This window comes from Amphiura filiformis, chromosome 19, assembly GCF_039555335.1.
Source record: "Amphiura filiformis chromosome 19, Afil_fr2py, whole genome shotgun sequence".
NCBI lineage: Eukaryota > Metazoa > Echinodermata > Ophiuroidea > Amphilepidida > Amphiuridae > Amphiura > Amphiura filiformis.
Genome location: NC_092646.1, coordinates 40,314,194 through 40,331,393, shown reverse-complemented (window position 1 = coordinate 40,331,393; position 17,200 = coordinate 40,314,194). Strand labels below are relative to the sequence as shown.

Genomic DNA, 17,200 nt, shown 5'->3' with positions numbered 1-17,200 from the left:
TTTGAAACATTTGTATCAAATAAAGTGAAAACATTATTTAAGTGATTCCGATTGTCTTAAGCAGCGTTCGAAATTTTGATTGTCCGTTCGCCCGGGACAACTAAAAAAGTCGCCGGACAACCAAAAATACTGATTCGGTTGTCCGCCAGACAACCATAAATCTGTAGCCAAAACTCACCTTTGTATGTGTATCTTTTAGCTGATGGTACTATTTAAAATGTGAAACTATTTTTGAATAAAATAAACGTGAATTTCAAAACCACACCAGTATTAATTCAATGTTGTTGTCGAATGTGATATACAGTTTATCTCTTGTCTGTGGCTTGTGTTGCATTTTCGTGTTTTCAGTTTCTCATCGGCGGCATCTCCTGCAGGGGTAGAATATTAACATATCACATAAGTACATTGTATAACCATGGAGGTATATAAATAAATGGAGAATGATCGCCAGAATTCTAATCTCTTAAGTGGAGATTATCCTATTACCTCTATTCAATGAGTCACCAAACTTGAATGACTAGCCACTTCAGCCAAGCTATTGATCTCCACGATGGTTATGAGACTCTACCATGGTTCATTGATCGTCACTCCCAAAATTTCCTCATAGGAATTGACCTACATTGACCCGTGCGGAAGGCTTGTAAAAGAGACTGTATAATGGCGTCAGCTAGTCAATTAGCTGTTCAAAGTCGCCAGTTTTGATAGCTTATAGTTTCAATGTATGATTGTGCGAAAACCCGATGAAATTTGGATGTTCTGTTCTCAAGTTATGAAACTGTTTTCTACACTAGTTGTGCCGTAACTTGACAAATATACTTAGTTTTCATGTTCATATATTAAGCTTTTAAGGGGTCTGAGGAGTTCAAATATAGTGCAAATGAAAGCAAAACGTTTTTACCTTCCGATTGTGAAAAAAAATTATGTTGGGCCAATTTGGGCCAATTGAGTTAAGAGCGAGTAAAATTTACCGGAAGTACTTAGGAATTCAGCTAAAATATTTTCATCATCATTAAACTTCTCATTTTATAATAAATAATTATCAGTATTTAGGCCTAAATGATTATTAATATTATTAGGGTCCATCATTTTCTTTGGAGGGGGGTTCCAAATAGGCCTATACCGGGGGGGTCATAACTTTTGGAAAGATTTAATTTTTCAAGAATCATGACCAAAATGTAGGGGGTCACAATATGACCACAGATATAGGCCTACAGATAGGGTGTTTATTTTATTCAAAAAGACTGATTTCAATGTAATTTTTGGCGAAAATGACATTTTGATATCAAATTTTCTGAAACATGAGCACTTTCAATAAACATTATAAGAAACTGCATTTAGCACCCCATTGAAATAAATGACCAGTGAAACAGACTTAACAATGTAATCAGCTTAGCATAATCAATATCCCCTGAAATTGCCTATTCAACAATAATTGGTCATAACCAACGTAGTACAAAAGATGCTTGGCTAGATCATTCTCCATTTATTTATATACCTCCATGGTATAACTACGTACCTATACACGAATCCGACGGGAGCTGTTTCTACTCCTCAACCGTGGGTGGCGCTGTTCGTCCGCCATTGCCGGGGCCATTTCGGCGCTTGATTCAAGTTCACGTGCACGCTGTATGTTCACTTTTCATCTGTTTTAAGCTATTTTAATCCCAATTTAAATCAGGTTAATACTACAATTTTTTTATGATTAGGTCTACCTTATTTTGAGGAGCTGTGGTCGGAACATTTTTGAGCATTTAGACCTACAATTATATTGATGCTCAACTTTAGGCCTGGTATGCTAGGCCTTGGGCCTGACTAGTCATTTATGTTTGGTTGGTAGGCCTACTCGGCATTGACACGGGTAGCCGACCCTAGCATAACTCGCCGGCTCTCACAACCGATATTGGCATGTTGGTAGTGTTATTTTAGACAAGGTTTAACTTCAAGTCAGGGATCTAGAGGTGGAATTCATTCATGATTTATCAATAAACGATCGAAGCATATACTCGGGCACATGGGCCTACAATAAAAAAAAAAACGTAACACGCTTTTGTGAGAACAAAAGCAGGGTTCGTATGGGTCATGGAATTTTGCTTTTCATTTTCCAGGCCTCATGCAAAGTCATCCATGGAATTCAGAAAATCTCTTGAAAGTCATGGAATTTGACAATTTGCTCCCAAAAAAAAGTTTCTCTGATTAATAATATTATTTTAAACCAAAAATGGTAATTAAATTAGCTTTTGCATTTAATACCCTTTTCCGTGTTTTTAAAATCCATTCCGATTGTTAGGCCTACTTTCTAAATCGGAAAGTAAAATCAACGATTTACCGGCCAGCACCTGCTGGGTAAATTATGCACAGAAATTATGCCACTTGCCCACTATTCCGCCTCTGAAGGTATATATTTAGTTAACTATTTAGCTATTTTGGTGCAAAATAATAGGCCTACAAGATGATTTCCGACATCGTTTTCGTTCCGACTTTCGGATCATGCATGAATGCACATTAATTTTTTTATTTAATAGGCCTATAGGCCCTACCTAAAAGATGATTTCCGAAATAATACTCCTAACTGCTATACACATGCTATGTTTTCTGAAGGTATAGGGCCTATGGGCAATTCCGTATGAGGGAGAGCAAATTCTAAATGGTGAAAATAGTTAATATCTCCAAAAACACTGGTGCCACAATATTACAAATTTGGTATAAAGTGATAGAGTAGAACAATATCTTTAATTTGATGCGTATTGCAGTTATATTGAAATATGTTTAGGCCTACTAGGCCTACTCAGTACTGATTTTTTCAAAAGACATGATTTTCTGCCCAAAATTTTGTTTTTGAAAATGTAAACATACATGTTACATTCCGTTACCGTGGAATTGCCCATTTAGTAAAACTAAATTTATTTAGCTCTATAATAGGCATACAAGATGATTTCCGACATCGTTTTTTCTTTCCGATTTCGGATCATGCATGCACATTATTATTTTTCTTATTTAATAGACCTATAGAATGATCTCTGATATAGTTAACGTCCGACTTTCAGATGGTTCATGCACATTCACATTCATATTTCAGTATTAACTATCTAACTACTACACGTAGGCTCCTACATGCTTTGTTGTCTGAAGGTATTTAGTTAACTATTTAGCTCTATTGGTGCAAAAATAATAGGCCTAAGATGATTTCCGACATCGTTTTCGTTTCGACTTTCAGATCATGCACGCACTTTGGTTTTTTTATTTAACATGTATAGACCTACAAGATGATTTCCGAAATAATTTGTGACATGATCAAGGGGAATGAGTCGGATGTCGCTAATATTGTTTTTGAGATATTGGCAAAAACAATGTTCAAATTCTTTTGTTTTATCATTGTTTTTTTAGCCATTGATAAATTGCTCATAACTTCGGTAACCAGGCGTCCGATTTTGATGGAGTTTGCATCAAAATGTAGCATTAATTTGTAAACAGCTAGAAAATGATGCAAAAAACTTCTAACTGAAAATTGCCGACAAGTGACTCGTCCCCCCTGATGATGTCACATTTACTTCATCAGACTTTCAGATGGTTCATGCACATACTTTTTATTAATTATCTAACCCGGCTATCTAACTGCTACACATACTTTGTCGTCTGAAGGTATTTAGTTAGCTCTATATTGGTGCAAAGTAATAGGACTACAAGATAATTTCCGGCATTAATATTAACCATGCATAGACAACTGGTATACATGTACATATCCAGTAGAGTTTTCTAATTAACATTAGCACTAGGTTTTTTTTTTTGTTTTTTTTTTGTTGTTGTTGTTGTTGAAAACATGCCCTAACAAAACCCGATGTTAGGCCTAAAGCTTCCGGTGGGTGGTCCACCTAAATCAATGAATTGTTAGTATTATGCATAAAGCCAGTGCAAAAGTTTTAAAAATGCTTCGTGCATAGTTGAATATGGGAAAGCGGAAAAATGAAAATGGAGCTTCTTTGAAAATTGTTTTGAAAAAATAAATGCCAATTGCTATTGTCATTTTTTCAATGTGAAGGTGGTTGAATTAAAGCATATTTTGAAAGTAGAGTGTCCCTTGGCATGGTTAGGGTTTTGAAGTACACAAATAGTACAATTGTATGAAAATGGTTGGTACATTATATACCAGAGAAAGTCATGGAATTCTTTAATTAAAGTCATGGGAAGTCATGGATTTTTTTTGCTCATGAAGTGTAAGAACCCTGCAAAGATTTGTGCCGTCCGGACTTTTTCAAAAATCAGTGAGGGAGTCCCTTATTATTTGTTATTTATATGTTGTTTTTACCATCCATTTCTGTGTAAAATTGCAATTGCAAAGGCTTTGGCAACACATCATAAAAACGGGGAGGCCCGTAATATTTTTTGTTATTTCCCCAAAGCCCTAGGCATACCCCTAGCTTGAAGAGAGTGTTTGCAATAGGGCCTACATGTTTATAAATGGTAAGCAAGAACTTCTAAACATGTCTTTTCATTGCAACAATTTTAGAAACAAAGAAAGGGACCAAAGAAGAAAAAATAACAAAAATATTTGAAAATCTTCAAAAAATCAAGGGGCGTTATTTATTTTCAATTGGCCTCATCGGTAGGTAGGCCTACCGCTTGCATCGTACTTTCAATTCGTCGCCGAAGAAAATATTTTCTTGTTCTTTTGTCGCTTCTTAATTAAAAGCATTCATCATTTGCATTTTTTTAAGTTTAAAACTCTACTTCTGATATTTTGCGATATTTTATACTACTTAAAAGTTAAAACTATTTTCAATACACAAGTAGGCCTATCCGGTTCTTTAAACCAGAGCTATAAAGCGACCGATGCTTTTTAACACTTTTCATACGGATGAAATAAGCTTTTGTTTTAATACAATATTTAGGCCTACGCTACGGCGAAAAAAGATGCATAAATTCACTTTTTTGACAAGTAAATTACCTTGAAATTATAGTTTTGGCCAGTCTCGAACATCATCTGCCTAAGCATCCTTGGCAATTTGATGATGGTGACAGTGAAGTGAACTTAGAGAAGCATATCCAAAGTATTGTTGTTGTTTGCCTATGCTATGCTGCACAAATGGCCCCCGTAATGGCCCCCCGTAATGGCGGCGATGTAAGAGGGCGTCCTTTCGAGAGTGCGCGGTCGGATTCGTCTATAGGTAGGGATAACCATCAAAATTTCATGTTGACCCTATTGCTACAAAATATTGTTTTCTGAGTAGAACTAATCAACAGAAGTATTTTGGTGGTTAAATGGTCAAAATCGGTCAAAAACTTTTTGAATTATGAATTATCAAAGTTTCCCATTCTGACCGGTCATTGAAGCGAAATAAAATGACAAGGTCCAAAAATAGCAGTTGGGAGCAAAATTGGCATAAGCCTATATTTACCTTTATATATTTCTTTATTTTAACATATTTGCAAACATGAAACAAGCATATTGTGAAAGTATCAAAGGGTTTCTTATGAAATGGCACTTAACTAGTCACTGGCATAACTTATTTTTTCAAACCAAGGCATTGAAATCATGCATTTAGAGGACATTTGCCAAAAATCATCCAAGATAGCCGATATGGCACAAAATCAAAAAGTAGGTGAACTTTTTTTTTCACAACCAAGAATTTCAATGTTATTGGGTTTAATATGACCAATTAGTAGGTGTATGTAAACAAAATCTTAAGTTTTGAAGGTCATTGACTCATTCACAACAATAGAGATTATCCTCATCATGCTCATGTGTATTCCTGTAGTATTCCTCATTCAAACCAAAGTAGCACTCAATACAATTATGAGTATCTTTGTTCAAACCAATTCAATGCTTGACCTCGAAGTTACCTGCATGACTATCGCGGGCTATTTTGAAACAGTTATGGTTGCACATTCAGGTACTTCTTTTGAAAGTCCTAAACAAGGTATAGCCAGCAGCAAGTTGTAGATGTTATAGGCCTAAATATAAGAAAGCGTTTAGGGTTAAGATCAGGTGAACAATACATCGAATGAGCACGAAACTTCACATTTATGTTCAGAAAGGTGTCTTCTTAACATGATATGAAAGGAATATAAAAATTCCAAAGGGAAGCTGGTGATTTAATTTGTAACTCGAGATCTACTTGTTCAATTTTTAACCTTTTTACAGAGGGTATGATAGAGGTATTACTGGCAACTCTGCCAAATTACAGCTCAGTAGGCTACGTTTTTCACCTGATCTTACTGATTTGAATATTTTGTGCCATTCTTGAGCAGTGCTAAACTCAGCCACTGGCAATTAAAGCGCACTGTGGCGATGGACCAATTTTGACTCGCACTTACAGAAAAACAAAATAAGTTATGTTGCTGTAATTTGCAAGATAGTTACAAAATATAATTGGCAGTAACTTCCCAAATTTTACAGAAAAATATTGAAAAATAAAAGAATGAGATCAATTTAGAAATGTATGTGCAAGCAGTGCACAGTTGAGCTCCCTGCATGTCTATGGGAGTGTTCTAATCAAGTTGATGGTTCATTGGTCATCCCTACTATAGGCCTACACTGATATTCAAGTATAATATACAAGTTTGCATTATTAATATTATTAATAGCAAAAACTTGTTCCAAGTACGGACAACCAACAACTTAGATGGACAACCAGAAATTGCTATCCAATTCCTTTCAGTAGTAGTAGAAATTAGCTACGGTACATGAATTTTAATGGGGCTTCAGCTTTGTCAATACTGCTGTTTTCTAACTTTGTTTTTTTGACAGATTTCTCTTGACAATTGGCATGACTTATTCTTCACTTTTAAGCAATTTATAAACAATTTTAATTTGGTGACACTTGTGCTGGAATCCTTGAATGCAACCTCACGCTACGACGTTGTCAACAAAAAATATTCCCTTCCATGCTCATTATCATTCTATTTTTTTATTTTGCTGAATATCAGACATCTTGTGCCTTTTTAAATTATACTACATTACGTACATTGTAAGATGACATGAATTGCAAATACTTGTACAAAACAATGCATTTATTCATTGAAACTTGATTTTTGTTTCTTGACTCATTTGGCAAATTATACAGTAAATAACACAAACCCCATGTGGACAAGAAAACAAGATGAAAACAAGATCCGCTGAGCTCTGGGGAAAATAAGACAAAAAAGAGCACTGTCACGAAAATGTCTCAAGCTGCCAGGAAAGCTCAGTCATCATCATGTTTTAAATAGTCCTCCTTACATGCAGGTTTCACTATCATGTTCAAGTACGTCGGTATACTCAGTGCTAGAACAATGATACAGCAAAATTGACCATACTTGACGATGTAGCGATGATGGTAATTTGCATAATGGTTTATTTGTTGTTGCATGAATTCCAATCAATCATGCTCAATTTGCAGTCACTGAATTGAATAAGGGATTCAGAGCAGTGTTGCCAGATAGAAGACAACATATCCTCCTTTATTGGGCTACTTATGAGCCCTGAAATTGGAAGCCGAGAGGGAAGAAGCAATTTTTACACACATTAATGGGGTGCTAAATAAAACACTCTAAAAAGGCTTAATAATAGGAAAACAGTACAAAAATGCTTAAACATATATCTAGTGGGGGCAAAGACTTCTTGGCAGGCCGAGAGAGGGGGGGGGGCAAGAAATTTAGTGAGGGCTGAGGGAGCAGGGTCAGAAATCCGCAACCAAGCGCGAGACTCCTTCTGGCTTCTCACAGTGGAATTTTGCAAGTATCCATGGATTCTCGCCATTTAACTTTGTAAGATAAATTGAAATATTTACGAGAATCCATTTAGATTCTTGCAATTTTGTTGACAAGAATCTTTGCGAGAATGGATTCTCGGATTCTCGCCGAATTTCTGACCCTGAGGGAGGGGAGTGATTTTTGGCAGGCAGGTTAAAAACTGAAGTTGAGTGCCCCAAACATAGCATACCGGTAGGCCTACAAACAGCTTGGCGCTCCTCCCACATGACTGATGCACGCCTTTGTGAATTTACGCAGGCTTAAGTGGTGCAGTCACAAAAACAGAATAATTCTTTCCTATTATGAGCTGATTAAGATCCTATTTTTAAATAATTTTTTTTTTAAAGGATCTTTGATAGTACCCAAATTTGAGGCTTTTGGGTGCCTTAGACTAGCAATTGGGCTTCTTGAGCACTACCCACAGCCTCCTTTTTGTCTGAATATTATGGCAACCCTGAATCATTTAACAGCACTCAACTCACTGTATTAAAGGGCAATAATGAATATTATGATAGTTTTAATGAAGCAATTTATTTGTCAATTTCATTGGTATTTTAAAATTCATTACTGGTACCATATTTACAAAAATATAAATGATGTATTCAGGTTGAAAGACGGAACCAAATTTGTTGCCACATTAGCTTTTAATCAACCAATTACATATTGAATGAATGAAGATTGTGAAAGAGTCTAAATCCATAGAGAAATTTGTTTTAATTCTTATTTCTTTACTTTGCATTATGCACAACTTTACAATATTTTTTTAATGAATTTGGATAATTTTTTTCAAACCTGATTTTTTGGTATTTGCTTGTTGTAATGCCTTGTATGCTTAATCATGCTTACATGTAATTAGAATTGGTTTGATGTGTTTGTTGTTTTTGGAGGACAAGCGAGTAATTTTAAAATTTAATCAATGTCTTTTTTTTCTCGATAAAATACCCACAGTTTTTATGGGGCCAAGATAATAAGTGAGGTTTTTCATTTTTACCCTATTATTTTGGCTTTGAAAATAACCAGAAACCTTCCTGACAGTTGCACATTACTATTTCATAAATATTTGGCAAAGAATTTCACAAAATTAAAATTTGACCAAAATTGTATGGTTTTTTTTAAATTATGGCTTTAAAAAAATTCAGAGGCAATGTTGTTCCTTCTGATTTTAAAGAATCTTCAGGAATAATAAACTGATAAATTTTTGCAATGCATTTGATTTTAAGCGGATATCACCTGTACTAAATCACTGATTTTAAATTTTAATGCATCTACATTATTACAGGATGCTGCTTGAGTAATGATAGATCAATTGCTATGCAATTATAGCAAGTCTACCCTGCCTGCATCCATATTGGATTTTGTTGCCATGGTGATCCAATCAAGCGAAATGACAGTCAAGGTGACACTGGTTCAGTTGACATCTACCATTAATGCTTGCTCAGATTGTGCATTGCACTGACAGAACAGACACTGACACTGAAAAGCGGGATATAAAGCGGTATACTTTAATACATTATGTTTTAAGGATTGAGAGAACCTTAACCAGAAAGCCTTCACTCACAAGGAAATCTTTGTGAAACCTTTGTGAGTTAAGGCTTCCTGGTTCTGAACCCTCGATGTATACAGCAAGGTTAAACGCATATACATTGATCTCTAGAGAACAAAAGCTTTAAGCGCTATAAAAAATAGCAATAACAAAAAGCGAAATTAATACAATATTTTAGCAGAAAGATAGGGCCTACCTAATCAATTTGGGAACAGTTGACAATATTTTTTAAATGTTTTTTTTTTTACATTTTTTTTGTAATGCTGGCATTGAATGAGATAACAATAACATTTGATGGGGAATTATATTAATTTTATTTAAAATTATTCTTAATTGATTTTAATTTTGAAGTTTTTTGCCATTTGAACTGTTCAAAACTGTTTGCAGTTTTTAAAAGCAGCTATGCCTAAACTGATAAAGCATATGGACACAAATATGTTCACAGGCTTTTAAATTTTTGTTTGTGAAAAAAAGCGTAAAAATGAAAAAGGTAGCAAAAATATTCTGCTAGATACAACATTACACTCTTACTTGATTGTGTTAATGGGTTGCCATAATAATTGCTCGTTTCCAAGCTTACTTGAATGGGTCTGGTGGTTATTAAAACGCTCATTAATAAAATAGCTTTTGCGGTTATTAAGTATGTGTACATATCACTCACAGGGAAATCAATTTGATTACAATTTGACTATTTTTAGCAGAGCTCTGAAAGTGAAATACACTTTATAATTGTAAATATTTTATTACAATTGTACTATTTTTAGCAGAGATCTGAAAGTGAACACAATAATTGTAAATAAATGTTTTATTTCCATTTTCCAAATATGCCCTTATTATTATACACGAGTGGCAATTACTTCTGCCCCCTTCCTGAACCCCATACAAATGTATGAACAGCTGAAATATGTTATTGAAATGATTTTTCTTAATATTATTTTTGGGATTCAATATAGCTATTGTATAGAGTCAACAAGAATTTTTTAAGCAAAAAAAATGTTGGGCTTCATTATATTGTATATAATCAACAAGAATTTTTTAAGCAAAAAAAAAAGTGACATAAGAAGTGTCACAAAATGTGAACCTTTTTGTCGGATATGTGAAACAATATCCCAGCAAACACAAAAACGTTTTAAAAACGTTTGTAATAAGTTACATTTTGGCTTTTGGTTTACATAAAAGCGTTTTAATAACATTAAAATGTCGGGTTATATAAAGGTCATGAAAACGTTTTAAAACGTTTTGTATGAATACACTCTACAACAATATTTTAAAATTTGTTCAAAATGTTATTGTAACCTATTTTTGCAAACATTTTTTGCCAAATATTTTATCAACACTTATATAAGCAAATCAGCAAACACAGAAATGTTCTTAAAATGTTTTTTTCAAAACATGTTAATAACATTTAAATGTCCGGTTATATAAAGGTCATGAAAACGTTATTAAAACGTTATTGCAAATATTTGGGGCAAACATTTTTCGCAAAATATTTTTTCAACCCCAAAATAACATTCTGTTTCTAAAGAATGTTTTGTATCAAGTTTTCAAAAATGTTTTAGGAATGTTTTTAACGAATTTTTTTTTAGAAACGTTTTATACCCTTTATATTACGCGATATTTAAATGTTTTCTCTAAAACATTTTTTGTTTGCTGAGCAGTAGATTATCAAAAAATGATTTTTAATGTTATGAAAACGTTTTATACCCTTAATATACCCTTTATATAACCTGACATTTAAACGTTTTCTGACAACCTTTTATAACCTTTTGCGAATGATGTCGAAAACGTTTTGTGTTTGCTGGGATATAGAGCTCATTTTGGCCTTTCCATATGAAATCCATACACCCCCTATGGAAGACACAACCTTCATATCTCCCTTACAGAGTGTAGATTTCAAATGGAATCACCATTTGTGCAATCCATTTGAAATTCACACTCCCTGTGTGGAACTTGAGATTAAGGTCATGTCGAGTGTTCGATTTACTTTGAAAAATTTGTGTATCAAATTTGAGTGAAAACATTATTTAGGCGATTCAGATGTTCTTAAGATATTAGCATATAATGTATATCCTCGAATAGTCACCCCCGGGGGCGTTGCATTTTCCAAAAGGGGCGTGTTTATTAGAGGTCATTTGTAGGACAATAATTCCCATTAAAAATATTAGGTAAACTTAAAACTCGCACTGAAATGACAAACTATGAACTTAGGAACGATGACTTCCGGTTCACTTCCGGGTTTACTTTCAGACTTTTGTCATCATATGTGCACCTTGGTAAGCGTGCTACACAAGATATCATTTCTGAAACATCTTGGTGGAAAAAATGGTGGGGGCATTTAATTTTAGGGGGGGGGAGACTATTTGAGGATATACAGTAAGGTATGTTTATATTGTAAATTATTGCTATACAAACTTAAATTTGTGTAGCAGGTTGTCCAAAATGGGCGAGCATTTTGCTCTGCTATACCAGGTAAATTGACTGAGCTGCATGTCTTGCACTGTGGAAGCTGTCATGTTAAAAATCTTAATTTTTTTCTTGCGTTTTTTATTCGTAAAAGTTGGCCAATGTCGCTTCGCCCAATTGTTCTTTATTAACCACGATGTTGAGCAATCTTTAGCTATTAGCCACTTCAGTAATACTGTAGCCTTTCATACGTAACTCATTGACCCGATTACGCTCAGCTTGTTTATACCTTTTTTGCCGGCCATTGTTTACATAAAAGCCTTTCCCTTTAAATCCCTACAACACGCAGTATTTACTTCCTGTATCACAATTCACTAAAATCGCTGTAAAATCTGAAAAACTTAACCAATTTTCATGAATCAACTTGCACTGTGGAGGCTGACACCTTGTCTATCGACAAAGTAATTGCCCCTAGTCTGCTGCCTTCACGTATAATGCCAGAGTATAACTGAACATAATGGGAGGTAGGCCATGTTTGAACGCACCACCCTTTATATGCTCACTCTCCTTACATGTAATCTAGGTGACGGTATAATACTATGACATCGCCATCAAAGCTTTTCCACATTTTGCAATATGTCATAAATTAATCATCTACATGTAAATGGGCTTGCTCTAAATTCAAATTTAAGTGACATTGGGAGTTCCAGACAGATATATTGATTGCTATTGAATGTTCATTTTGCTGGAATGAATTAATTCACTACACTGGTTCAAATGAAGGAAAAAAAATATTTCAGACAGATGCAGATGAATGAAAAATGTTTCAATAATGAAATTGTTGTTTGTTTTGTCCTTAACTTTGCTATTTAAAGTCGGGGAGGGGGTGTTTCTCTAGTTTGGTGTTGATAGGGGTGTGCTACTGAGAATTTGAAAGTGGATCCATTTACGGTAGAAATTTAGATCCATCTAATGATCTATATACCAAAATTCCAAATTTTGGGCTAACTTAAAAACACAAATTGCCCTAGTTTTCACACCTTAGGGATATTTCAAAAAATTGGCTATTGTGAGGCAAAATTAGGCTTTGTTCTGGGGGAAAAATTATGAAAAAAGGACCCATCCATACATTGTATCAAAATTGACCTAGAACGGTGAAAATGCTACCCATGTTTGCGGCATGTTGTTGACGTATGGTCATTTGTACTGAATCCCCCCCCAAAAGCTTTGCCTTTAAGAGTAGACAAAATCTGAAATTCAGAATAAAGGTACGCTTTTACAGTATTGTATTTGTACATGTTTTTACTTACACATGAAATATTATCGCTCATATGAAATCGGAAACGATAGCTTATCCTATAATGGCCAGGCATGAGATGTTGTCATCAAAGTGACCTATTTATGATAATCACTATGGACCACAATGGCCTCATCCCAATGCCATAGTTCAATAACCTCAATTAAACAATCATAGAGCAAAATTTGACCTCAAGTTGCGGAGTATGAGTTTGTGTACCCAAATTTCCAAAGGTCATTCAATGAATGTGTTACTGTATTGGGGTTAAAGAAATGTGCCCTGTTAGATGAGCATTTATGTGGATCCTAGTGAATGTTGATAATATGGCAGAGCGGGTAGACAAAATATTTTATTCAGAAAACTCTCACTTTCCAATATTGCACGGAAATAGTGATTCAAATTCAGGGATAGTTTCCTTGCAGATTGTGCATTTCGGGCATTGTGCATGTGGTGGTTTCAGGCCCGTATGCAGGGGGTGCGGTCGCACCCCCAAAATGTGCAAAAGTATACAAAAAGTCCCAAAATATGACAATTTATGGCGTGAAGCGAAAGTCAAAAATCGGGTCTTTACGCTTTTTGGCCAAAAAGGTCCCAATTTTGTAGGAAAAGTCCACTTTTTACAAAATTGCCCCCCCCCTCTTGGAAAAAGTCCACTTTTTCAAAATCAGCACCCCCCCCCCAAAAAAAATCCTGTGTATGGGCCTGGGTGGTTTTTCAGGCAAATTCTTGCAATTGGATCACTGATGTGATTCACAGCTAGGTCTTGACTAATTAGGTACGGTGTTTTTACATTAAGGGCCACTTATGTCCCTCTTCCAATCTAGATAAGTGCATATTCAGTTTCAGATAAAGTAGGCAAATAATTGATCAAATAATTTAAAATATAAGTTGTGTAAACACATTTTTAAATGTGTTTACACAACTTATATTTTCAAAAGGACTTTCAGAGATCTGCTAGTTGAGGACCACCAAACAGACTTTGATATATTTCAGCATACACTGTACATCCCCTCCAAATTTGAGAGTATATATTAAGGGATCTAAAATGAGCGTTTATTGCTTTTCGACAGTATTTTTTTTTTTTTTTTTTATCACCTCAGACCTATCGAATTGCATTCTGAATACGAAGCATGTCTTTCTGATATCAAATAATTTTCATTTTTTGAAAATCACAATGTAATACAAATTTTATGACAAATTATAAAAATTTGATATTTTTCAAATTTTTGATATATAACAGTCCTCGAAGTAAATTATATAAATCTAATGATATATTCTTAAAGTGTATGTAGCAGGGAGGAAAAGCCGATGGTCAATTGAAAATTTTGACCTTTCATATTGAAGATATAGATTTTTTCCCCAAAAAGACCTAATTTTTTTTGGTGTTTTGGGGAAAAAAATCCATATCTTCAATACGAAAGGTCAAAATTTTCAATTGACCGTCGGCTTTTCATCCCACCTACATACACTTTAAGTATAAATCATCAGATTTATAAAGTTTACTCCAAGTACTGTTAAATATCAAAAATATTGATTTTTAATGATTTGCCATAAAATGTGTATTAAATTGCGAATTTCAAAAAATCAAAAATATTTGATATCAGAATGACATTCTTCGTATTCAGAATGCAATTCGATATGTCTGATGTGCTCTAGTGTCCTAAAATAAATACTGTCCAAACGTTCATACCCCAGCCCTTAAGGGGGCTGGCATTTTCTTCAGAAGGGGGGTGGTGTCACAAATTTACAAAAAGTCAGCATCAATAAAGTTGTGACCCCCCTATTTCGGCAACAAAATTTTATGACCCCCCTCCCCCCTTAACAGGCTAAAATTGTATTGAAATCAGTCTTTTGAATAAAATAAACACACTATCTGTTGTCATCTTGTGACTCCCTACATTTTGGTCATCAACAATTTTATGACCCCCTCCCTATTTTTCTTTTCAAAAATATATGACCCCGCAGTATATTTGAGACCCCCCCCCCTCCGAAGAAAATGTCAGCCCCTAAGTTTGTACTTTTTAGGCAAGGCAAATAATTTCAAAATGTATGTTATGATTGTAATTATATGATTGTCCTTTTGACTAAACCAAGGTGGCAGGAATAATTCCATGACATACAACTTTTTTGCCCTCACAGCATTTAATATTTGTTCAATTTGTTTTCGTTTTTCCACAGGAAGAATATAGGAACATGGTTAAAACCAGTGATAAATTAATTATAGTAGACTTCTTTGCTGAGTGGTGTGGACCATGTAAAATGATTGGACCAAAATTTAAGGTAAGATGATTGCTCATTAATCCCCTGAGCACTACCTGCCGATCTAACATGGCCTCTGATTGGTCAATTACATGATATCTTCACTTTAATCACCAATCAGAATGGAGCTTTGCAAATAAAGTCACCCCAATTTGTTTGTGTGGTGAAATTCTAACAATGTTGCTGATTGGTCCAATTGATAATGAAAACTCCTTTTGGGCCAATCAGCAGGTAGTTCTCATGGGGTTAACCCTAATGCTCCAAGTGCTTTTTGGTGACTGGAATGGAAAGAAAGAAGGAATAAAGAGAGAGACAACTGACAAAGAAGTTGTTTGCTATGTTTGGGATTCGAACCCAAGACCCCTCGTGTGCCAAGCACTATTGGCGACTGGTAGCCACAGGTGTTTTGCTGGCCGGCTCAACAAAACTGTGTATATGTTGTCACTCAGGTCTCGCGTCATTCGCCCCCCCACATAGCCGAGGTCATTCTCGAAGGATCATGGACCAGAACATGTCACATTTGGGCAAAGTTGAGCCTGATGACATATGACCCCTCAGAATACAATCAATGATCCCATTAATATTTCAAATGAAGAAACAGGCCTAGCCGTGCAATCAGTTTGAAAATATAGCTTTTTGAATATGCACAAAAATACAGATATGGTCATTTTTACGGTAAAGAGTGTAACTTTGGATTTTTAACATTTTAATCCGTAGTGTTCTAATAAAGCCACAGAATTCCATGATTTTTGGCCACATAAGTCATCTACTTAGCAGCTACCTTGGGTAGCATAATCAGCTGTGGGAGTTACTGCGTTCAGTTTTAGCAGGCTTAAATGTACTTAATATTGCCATTTTGAAAAACTATAAAAAACAGTAACATTTTGTAAAACCCTGTGTTTTCTTCAGTTAGTTCATGGATAATTTTTCTTATCCTGAAAGTACAGTCATATGTTCAGTAAACACTGCCACATTAGATTTAATTGTGAACAGCCCTGTATTTTTGAGAACCGGACTTCGATATTTGTCGCTTCGAGGCTTCATTTTCCGTTAACAATTGTTAACAAACTTTGTGGGTGTTGCGTGGGTTCATCATTCTTGGGTATTTCTTCCCTTCTTCTTGATTCATGACAGTTGTTATCTTAACTTGAAATGGGTAACAAAAATTAGTCGATTTGCAAGCTTTTAAAATTTTTATAAAATCTTGACTTCAAAGATCCGTTTTTCCGTTAACTTTTTTGAAGCCTCCGAAACAAACTGTTCAGCAAGCTTGTGCAAATATAAATAAAAGAGCTCATCAAATCTATTTATCAAAATGTAGCAAAGTAGATCCTCAAGTCACATGTTTTTAAATCGTGGAGATATATATCACCGTTTGAAAATGGGACCCAATACAAACTTTCCGTTAACAATTGAAGCCTCCAAAACAAATGAAGCCTCCAAACAACAATAAGATTAATTATCATCTATGCATATCTAAATTGGTGTGTTTCATACTGATATCTGCATTGTAATTATTACTTGATATGTGCAGAATGTCATAAATTTAAAAAAAAATTGACATTATGGTTTGAAATGTTTGAAAAATATACTGATATCCAAAAAAGCCTGTTTCGGAGGCTTCACATGCAAAAACACCATACTTAACAAATGGGTGAAAAAATTAACATGTGATAAATCTACAATATCTGCCGCATAGAATCATTGATTCAATATACACAAGAAAATAACAGCTTTATAGATGATCCCAACACTGATGTTTTCAAAAAAAACTACTTCTGCAATGTTTAACAATTGTTAACATGAAGCCTCCGAAACAAAAAAAATGACTTGCTGTGATAATTTAATTTTTGTCACAACTGAAATTCAATACTTAGAAGCAAAGCATGAAAATTGGTAATTGTGATATTTTTTAATTTTTTATGTCAACTTGTAGTGGTTATTTTACTTTTATGATCACCTGTGTTGTT

At 34.6% G+C, this 17,200-nt stretch overlaps 1 protein-coding gene across 2 annotated transcripts in view; it reads left to right on the top strand.

Annotated features, from left to right (window-relative positions):
- The window catches only part of LOC140141296 (uncharacterized), a 62,361-nt gene that overhangs the window by 31,306 nt on the left and 13,855 nt on the right, over window positions 1–17,200 (top strand). For both annotated transcript variants that reach the window (XR_011857392.1, XM_072163122.1), the window contains exon 2: window positions 15,150–15,251. Coding sequence is in view for 1 of the 2 variants with exons in the window: in XM_072163122.1 (XP_072019223.1) it covers window positions 15,150–15,251 (102 nt within the window). In the remaining variant the exon portion in view is untranslated. The remainder of the gene's footprint in view (window positions 1–15,149; window positions 15,252–17,200) is intronic.